Genomic DNA, 9,634 nt, shown 5'->3' with positions numbered 1-9,634 from the left:
TAAATTTCAAGACAGGTTACACCCATAACATTCACAACCTTCGCCTTTGTTGTTCTTCAGTAGACTTTTCGTCATTACACTCCTAAAAGTCGGAACAATCCGCTGCTCTGACTGGTGAACAAACTGGAACTGTTTTCGTGTTTACCTCTCACAAAAAAAATGTACACTGTCTTTGTCTGTCAGTTCGAAACGTGACCGTACAACTTTTTTGATTCCGAGGCTGAACTGTAAAGTACAATAATAAAGCTACTGCTGTTAATACTTGTAAAATAGACACTTCCGGTTGTATTTTTCAACGTAAGATGAATTCTGTTCCTCAGCAAAACTAAGTCCCGTGCGAATGAAAGCTAGATAGAAGAAATTAATGGGTAGATTAAATAAGAAAAACGAATAACCGGCGAAAATCTCGATGGGTGAGGTGGCCACTTTTCCAAAATGTAGATAGACTGAGCTTCAATAACTATCACATCGTTATCTCATCATAAGACTTGTTGCCACTAATTTTAAGTCCAGTTCTTGTGGCATTTGGCATTTGTCTTTTCTTCCTGCTTCCCTTTCTTAATCCCATTTCTGATGAGTCTTTAGTGGATGTATCTACTGAAGGGCAAAATGCATTTCTCAGGTTTTGTGTAGGCTTTTGTTGGATTTTTTGTGTTTATAAAGGACTTCCTTCTCAGATTCTGTTAATTCTCTGTGGAAAGGTTGTTTTTTTTCAGTCCTCTCACTCATTTTGACTCCCAATAGTCCAGTTTCCTCAAATCTGTTTAAGCACACACTGGACACCATGCTGAGATGTGCCAATCTTTGGACTTATAGCTCCCCAAGAAGGACCGTGTTGGTGCAAAAATATGATCTATTCCTGTCAAACTGAGTCATCTTTGGCATAGAAGCAACTTAAGAAATGGGAACAAATTATATGGTTTTGCAACAAGTTGCTAGTAACAAATTAAATTCTATAAGTTGTTTGCTATGTGTGGACACAACTGTGGCTCATCCCTTGGGTGAGATTCTTTGACGGCACAAGACCTGAACTGGAAATGAGTGAAAAAGCAACCAATGTCCAAAGAAAAACTTTGAAAGATTGAAAGAAAGCTTGGGGAACTATTACATAAGATCACTTTAAGACCTAACAAGGCTCTTTTGAAGCACAAAATAAGATAAATTACTTTTATAAATCACTACCGATTGCTTTGTCACAAAAGCTAATAACAACCAAAAAACACTAAGGTAAGAGTGCAAAAGGAAAAAATAGAATATTAAGTATGATTATTATTAAGTAAATTGTTTATGAGAATAAACAATAAAAACAAATTAATGAAAAAAAATGCTACAATAAGTAGCCATTTTTGTGGTTTCATTGTAGCCAGCATAAGGCAAAGCTTCAATTTATCACAGACATAAAAAGTGAAAATAATTGATGACATGTTAGAAAAACGCAATTCAGCAGCAATGGATCGATAGAAAAATAATAATACATTTGCCTCTCGAGGAAAATGTTTGCTTTTATTATGAAAAAATTTTTTTCACTTCCTGTATTTCTGTTCATTAAAGTCAGCTTGAATGTAAAGGAGTGGATAGTACAAGTAGCGGCGTTCCTACATGGGGTCTATCGGAGTTGACATTCTGAGAAGCGGCTGGAAGCACCACGTTTCCTCTCTGAAGAAGCTGGAGTTACAGACACAGTCTGTTCTGCTTGATGTGGATCAGCATCGTTTACCTCTTTCAACAGCCCGGCATGGAAGTTTTATTGGACACTCGAGTACAGCGAAAACTCAAGTCCCTGCTGTTGATATACCTCTTTGTCGTGAGCGCAGCAGGTCAGTGGAAGGGCAGCGTCGGAGCCTTGAATTAGATGATATCTGTCACATGAGAGCTCCTCCAGATCCCATTTTCTGTCTACTTCACTGTGAGAGAACTGCCGCTTACTGTGATGCCAACTTCTAAAAATAGTCTACCTAAGATAATCATATATTCTTTTTCCATTTCTGCCTGTTAAAGTGAATCTAAACATATTTTCTGTGGTATTCTAGAAGGAGAAAATATGATGAAGCAAACACTGAATAAAGTCATACGTACACCTTAATTTAAGTGAGATCGTTTACTTTTTGGCAACAGCAGATTTAGTCTATAAAGCCTTTTTAATGACTAAAACTGAAACATTTATGATTTTGCTTCTTCTTTTTTGCTTTTTCCCCAGGTGACTGTCCTACACCTGATAAAGGAGAACATTTTATTTTGTCCCAGGAATCACTTTTCGTTAATGAGTTCTCAGAGGGTGTTGAGGTGACTTTGGAGTGTGCCAATGGATATATTAAAGAAAACGGCTCTGGGGTTATAACCTGCAGTGAAGAGAAATGGACTCAACCAGATATTATCTGCAAGAGTGAGTCCTTACAAACATGTTGACATCTGAACAGTTTGATGTGGTCAGTTTTGGGGCTTATCGAACTGCCACTGAAGTCCTGTGGCAATATTTAATGTTCACTCTTATATTACAGGGAAGGACTGTGGTGTCCCAGGAACGCAGCCAAATATGAATTTTGATATGAGAGAGGGCAGTCTCATTGGTGCTAAGATAAAAGTAACTTGTGATAAAGGGTAAGTAAAAATTATGGAGCTATAAAATCTTCCCTTTCTCTTGCTCTCTGGTTGAATGTTCTTAAAAAGTAAGTTGTTATAATTTATATCAATACCTCTCCAGCAGCTCCAGTTACATATGGAGGGCACTCAGATGGTTATGTCGATTTCAACACAAAGTAGCTTTTCATGCTGTACTACCAGCATTTATTCGGTGAATTGCTGCTAAATCCATGAAGCCCTCACACTGGAAGCTAAAAATGGCGAGAAAAAAATCTCCAAAGAAAACAAAAAACCGTTATAGCTAAATCAAACCATTGCCAGAAGGTGTTACTTCATGTTTCAATAGATTAAAAACTCGGCTGTCCTGACAACTTTGAAGGAGTTGTTGATGCAAACTTTAAAAGAATTTCACGTCTGAGGTGAAATGATCCTTCCACTGCATTTCAGTCCATGCCCTTTAAAAGCTGTCCTGCATTACTCTCCCTTGTCTTTCAGTTATCGGGTTTCTGGAGCAAGCTTCAAACAGTGCTTCCCTTCAGGGTGGTTTGGAAAAACTAAGTGTAACAGTAAGTGTCTCACTTCGGACTTTATTTATATCATCAGATACAAGTGAAAGTGTTTTCTACTATCTGAATTCAACAAATGTTTTTACAACAAAATCACTGTTTACGCCCCCCCCCCATAATTTTTTAATATTTAATATGATTTTGTTTTTTTATGCTTTTTACTCTCTCTGAAGTTAAACATCACGGACTCAGTTTTTTTTTTTTTATTCAAGGGTGTTTTGTTAGAACAGTCACTTTCTTTCTATTTCTTTTTTTCTAGTTGTTACATGTAAAGAACCTCCCATGGTGACTAATGGCAGAAGCTCATGGGTTGCTCAAGACAACCCAAAATATGCAGAGGTCATACAATACACCTGTAATGATGGATACACCCTAATTGGAAATCATACTATTGTGTGCAGTGAAACTGGTGGATATAATTCACAACCTCCTCAATGCATAGGTAAGACCTTGTGATTTACTAGTAATGTCACAGAGGAAGCAGGCTGAGGTTTAGAGAATCTTAAGCATATTATGTTTGTATTAAGTTAGTATTAAGTTATTAAGTTATTTAAGGAACATGCAGTTACTTCTGTGTATTTGAACATGCTGAATGACTTTGCTCTAACTTGAGAGGGAAACTAATTTCATCAACACTCACTGTTCATTTTTTGATAAACATTTTTGTGTTGAAAAAAAACTGATTGAAGATTTTTAAAAAGCTGTTGTCAGACAACACGATGGAGATAATAGGCATTCAAGTAGCAAAGAACAGAGGTTTTGCTTTCTAGGGAGTTTTGCTTTGTAGTCTTGTGGGAGGGGAGTTGTTGTAGAATGACAACCGAAGTGAGAGTAGAGAGGACTGTCTTAAGTCTCAGAGATCTATGTTTGTGCAATTCTGATGCCATGTCACTGTTTACTAAGCTGTTCTACAAATGGATGAACACTCCTGACCATGCATAGTAATGATCCCAACCAGTAAATCTGTAGAAGAAATCCTACAAGATTGCACCATTGTTCTAGTGAAAATGTGAAAGTGAAAATGCTGCTCTAAGGGTGGGGAGGCCTGTTGCTGACAGAGTAGAGGTTATCAGTTACACTGAATGTGGGTTTTTTGTTGATCTGGCATCAATGCACACAAAATCAATTCAGGATAATCACAAAACATCATTCTATTCAGAGTTTTGGGGGGTAGGGTATACTCAGAACAGGTCTGACACTGCTAGTCTGTCACAGGGCCAACACTGACAAACACCCATGCATGCTCACACACACACCTACGGTCAATTTAGAGTCATAAATTAACTTAACATGCATGTATTTGGAATATGGGAGGAAGTTGGAGAGTGTGCAAACTCCACACAGAAAAGGCCCCAGCCAAGATTTGATCCGAGAACCTCCTTGCTGTGAAGTGACAGTGCTAACCACCACATCTACATTTTAAAGTTTATGTAGATAATTACTCCTTAGATTGAATTATCAATGATTTAAGGATGTTTGTCAGAGCATATATTTCTATTCTGTTTGGATTCCAAGTTTTATTTTTTTGTCCTAACTTAAAAGATGGCAAAAATGCTGGACTTTTCCTTTAATCTACACAGCAAAACGATAGATAAAGGCTGTAAAATATTAGTTGTGATGTCTTACTGTACCAATCTAAGGATACTACAAGGCTCGGCAAATAGATTTTTATGCAATCTTGAGATGCCGTCAAAATAGTGGCTTGTCTTGAATGAGTTTTATCCTTCACGACAGCTCTGTTACACATTAAAGCGCATGCTTTATTTGCATTTTATGGTCTGAAACGTCCAAAAATCCTAAGTATGGTCTGACAGCTCTCCAAACCTCAACAAGCAAAAAAAGAGCCTTAACACCAGCACTGTGGTGATGTTGCAGTGCAGTTTCAAGCCTGTCAATTGTTAATCTGTGGAATGTTTTTAGTTCAACACAGTGCACATACTGAAGTTGTTGCCATGGTGTCTCCAGATAAACTTAGCACCCAAGACATAGCTTCCATTCTCAAACATTATTACTTATCCCCTCTCAAGCCTCACACCATTTTTCTACTAATCATTTATCTCAGCTCTCACTTCGTGTGGTTTATTTACTAACGACCACACTCATTCACTCCTGAAAAGCTTAACACTGTATTGACTCATGAGCATTTTTTCCCTAAAGAGTTGGTCATTTATCAAAATTGTCCTCCACTAACACACCATTTAGTACCGAGTAACAGCTTCCCAAAAGGAAGTATTCTTTGCATTTTATCTTCTCATTTGATGTAATATGGAGTTAATCAAGTAACAAATGCCAGATGCTTGTCAGATTAAAATCATGCCCCAACTTCAGCTTCATAAAAGGCTGATTTTAAACGCAAATAAATTTAGCAATCTTCTTATTCATAGGTGTGTCAACAGAAGATAGAGTTACAAAAAAAATGGTAATATCAACTCCTGCATCAATACAAGGTATACAACGAGACATAATTGAGATATCTAACAGAATAACTTTGAGAAATTAACAGACCCTCACTTCCCTTTAAAGGTGATTATGATCATGGTTTTGATTATGTTTAATGTCACAGAAACATCCACCTCTGCAGTTTCGTCCACCACACTGCCAGCTCTTGAAGATAACTCTGTCACAGCCAGTACATTCCCAACCGTCTCACCTTCAGATCCAGGTATAAGAAAATATTCATTGGAAAACATTTGAATGTTGCATGTGGCAGCATGAATTTATGATGTGCATGTCATGAATTACTTTTTAGATTTTAGTAGCTGCTTTTAGCCTTTCCAAATTTGACAAGAAATAAGAATCTTTCTAAATATTTTTCCTTAAAAGATGGCAGAAAGATTTTGACAACTGAGGATAAAGGTGCTACAACCAGAGTAATGTCAGCTACATCGCCTTCATCTCCAGGTATCCAAAGATTTCTGAAAAAACAGTTGAAAGTTGAAGTTTTGCAGTCTGTTCAGTTGGTCTGTATTATTTTGTTGCATCAGTATAGCAAAAGCATCTTTGCATTATCATATGAAAAAATCTAGATCTGGATTTTTAAAATGGATTGATTTCCCCCATCAAACATTAGCTTTGATGCTTTGATGTGGGTCATAATGGTAGCTATGGTGTGGATATTGTAGACACCACTGCAGTAAATGCATGACTTCTGTGTCACACTTGGATATTACCAGGAGAATGAACATCTTCAGTGTGGACAGCTGACCCTAAACCATTAGACAGGTCGGACTGAACTCTTTGAACTGAAATGGGATTTTTTGCCCCTTAATAAAATCGTGTAACAACTAATAGATTTAACCTCCAGTCATTGTCAAACAAAATGCTTTAATTTTTGGAAATACACTTCGATGCTTTCTGGCTAAGATTAACTGTAGATTAACTAAAGTGTGAAAACCAAACCTTTCTGTTCTCTCTCAGTTATACAGGACTACTTTCTTAGCTCTGAGCCATGACAGGGGGATAAGAAATACAAATATTAAACACATACTGCCTGTAAAGTGATAGATTGTGCTTTTATACCTTTTTTGTATTCATCAGAAAAGATATAAGTTGCAAATTGTGATTTGTTGAATATGTTTGCTGTTGTTTTTAGTCCTGCTGGCTCATTATTCTTAAAATAAGCTAGTACAAGTTTTCTCATTCTTCTTCTCAAGGTTTTACCAGAAAGCCAATAAGAGTATTTCCTAAATTGTCAAGCTATTCTTTTTAACACAGTAGTTCCCAGCTTAAAGTTTGTCTTGTGATTTGTATTATTTGAAATGTGGGAAATTGAGTGGTACTTTATCAATCTAAGTGTAAGTTGAAATCAAGACAGCAATATTTTACACACGAAGCCTTGTATCACAAGAATAATCTGAACGATTCTGTTATCAGTTTTTAAAACACAATGCTTTTAAATCAGTAAGTAAACTTTGGTTAAGTGCTGATGATGTTCCTGATGAAATCAGTCATGTCTGTTGCAATTTGAATTATTTTCGTACTAATAATGCTGTTTTATAATGGCAGACAAGCGTGATGGCCCTGCAAATACTAACAGCGATAATGGTGAGTTTAGTTGGATTATTTTCCAGCCTGAAAAAGATATTAACGTGTGATTATTCGTTTTGCATTTAAGTGCATTTTAATGTTGTTTTTTCAGGAACTGGACCTGTTATAATCAGTGTGATAGTAGTTACATTAGGTATTGTGCCCTTTTTCTCTTTTGAATTGCTGTGAATGAAATTTGATGTTGAAATATGAAATGTAAGAACAGCTTTCTTTCTTTCTTTTCAGTTATGTGCATAGCTGTGATCTCTATAAGAAAGTTTTATCTAAGGAGAAAAGGGTGAGATATGATATTTTACATTAAACTTATTGCATGCGTCAAGCATTGTTTTTGCTGAAAAAATTTTACCCTGCTACTTTTTGGGGTTTTTTTTCTTTGCACTTTCCGCTCTTTCCACTTCTTCGGGTTTACACATACCTTTACTCAGACCATGAATGCACAGTCCAGTTAAAATCCATTAACTGTGTTATCAGATGTTAGAACCACTTTCTAACTACACAGTAGGCACTGAAGTCACACACAGCTATTCAAAACTCTGCAGCTGTTTCAGTTTCTCCACTGCTTTTTTTATCTTAGAACTACAAAAGGACTGCTCAGGCATAGGAAGTCAACAGGAAATTCTTTGATAAAACTGTTTAACAGGATGAAAGGATTGAAAATTTTAAAAATGTTTAAACTATGTGGAATTTCTATTTACATTTCAGATTTTGATTAGATGACAAATACATCCAAGCTTTAGTCTTCACCTCAAACTAAATGGTTCAGTTTCAACAAACAAAATCAAAATCTTAACTTAATTATGCAATTCAAGGTGTTGTAACATGCCAGACATTTATTTTCTTTTTTGTTGTTTTAAGTAAGCCTTTCATGCAAATTAGAATGACTAACACTTAACACCCTGCAATGCAAATCAAGAATGCATTAAAAAACATTTGATGAACTAATAAACTTTCAACATTAAACTGATATAACTCAATAATTCTGACGCAAATTCCTTATTTGATGACACTGTAGCTCATATGACACCAGAGAAGACCTGAAGCCGGAGTTATTACAGTTCCAAAATCTTTAGATTGGCTTCCTCACTCAGGTATCTGTAAATTCCTGTTCATTTATTTCTTAATTTATCACTATAAAACCATAGAAATATTCCTTAAACATGGTCGAGCCCTCATCAATTTACCTCTTAACATTGTTTAGTGGGAGCATAAAATAGTGTTTTTCTTTTTATATCGTGAAGCCATAAAAGGAAGAATGTTGGGCCTACTTCCTTGGGCACTGTGTAAAGTGTGAAGCTCAAACTAAACAGTTTTCACTTCATTTCTTGTTAACAGCAGATCTGCAAATGGAACTGTACCTATCTGTTAGGCCATCACAGAAGAAGGATGTGCCAACAAACTCGGAATGCCTTTCTGAGTCCATCTTGGAAACAAGAAAACTCATGTTTATACATTTGCACTATAACTAGCAGACAGTCAAACCTGATGTGTGTTATTAGTATTCATTTCAGAGTCTGTTAATCAAAAGCACTTTTTGTAATTATGTTTTTTGTTGTTTATTTTTTTATCGACATATATAAATATTTCTTATGTATTATTTATGTTTTAAACTTCAGTAAAGACTTAAACATTGTCTCCCTGTATTGTGTATTTTGGCATAATTACCATAAAAACATTTAGTTTGGAGCTTTTGAGTAATCGTCATATGTCTATAACTTTTCATTCTTATGTCTATAACTTTTCATTCTTATGTGCTGTTTTATTTGGACAGAGCCGTAACAGAAGTTATTCAAGAATCTTACAATGAGCTAATTCAGTTTGCAGACTGAGTTGGCAGCAGCTAAAGATACAATCAGTTGCATTCTTCACCTTCTGACTTTCTTTCATGATTGTCTATTGTTCTCAGGTTCTTTGAACAACTGTGCAAAAAAATGGGAAATCTTCATTTGTGAGAAAGAATTCAATAGATTTTCTTCCTTTGAGGAAGCTTGCAGGTCCCAAACTACCATATAAAACATTAAAGGCTATTCTACAAAAAAAGGACACATGTTTTTGAGCATGAATGAATAACTCAACTGTGGTTTGAAGTGTTAGATTTCAACTCAAAATCATCTTTGTTTTTCAATAAACCTCACAATCTAATGTGTCTTTTAATCCGTTTGGAATTATTGAAAAACACATGTTGAAGTATTTTTTTTGGACTTAAGAAGTAGGTTTTTGTTCTGTAAAAGAAACTCAATGAATGCATTCTCTGCCAAGGCAGAATGGATTCAAGTTATTACCCTGCTATGGGTGTGAACTAGAATAGAGGAAAGCCCCAGCATATAATATGATGACACTGCTTCATTGTACCCAGGGCTGCCCACCAGAGAGGGATTCTTGCTGTACTCTCCATAGTGTAAAACTTAGGCAGTTAATTATCAGAGAGGAGGGGGTTGTAGTTT

The 9,634-nt window shown here is 35.9% G+C and overlaps 1 protein-coding gene across 4 annotated transcripts; it reads left to right on the top strand.

Moving 5' to 3' along the window:
- The first annotated feature begins 1,576 nt into the window (after positions 1–1,576).
- Positions 1,577–8,645, top strand: LOC140303049 (complement decay-accelerating factor). 4 transcript variants are annotated; one of them, XM_072381645.1, is made up of 13 exons: positions 1,577–1,817; positions 2,198–2,383; positions 2,499–2,598; positions 3,076–3,146; positions 3,406–3,588; positions 5,531–5,593; positions 5,710–5,808; positions 5,970–6,047; positions 7,152–7,190; positions 7,285–7,326; positions 7,419–7,470; positions 8,206–8,281; positions 8,529–8,617. In XM_072381645.1, exons 1-12 carry the CDS (start codon positions 1,697–1,699, stop codon positions 8,261–8,263), a joined length of 1,092 nt encoding a protein of 363 aa, XP_072237746.1. In that variant the 5' UTR covers positions 1,577–1,696; the 3' UTR covers positions 8,264–8,281; positions 8,529–8,617. The 4 variants fall into 4 exon arrangements, with proteins under 4 accessions (XP_072237746.1, XP_072237745.1, XP_072237748.1 ...); XM_072381644.1 differs by having other exon boundaries at positions 8,526–8,613; XM_072381647.1 differs by lacking the exon at positions 8,206–8,281 and having other exon boundaries at positions 8,529–8,645.
- Positions 8,646–9,634: the final 989 nt, after the last annotated feature.

This window comes from Leuresthes tenuis, unplaced genomic scaffold, assembly GCF_036924035.1.
Source record: "Leuresthes tenuis unplaced genomic scaffold, fLeuTen1.0.hap1 SCAF_3, whole genome shotgun sequence".
In the NCBI taxonomy this organism is placed as follows: domain Eukaryota; kingdom Metazoa; phylum Chordata; class Actinopteri; order Atheriniformes; family Atherinopsidae; genus Leuresthes; species Leuresthes tenuis.
This window is presented reverse-complemented; position numbering and strand designations above follow the sequence as displayed.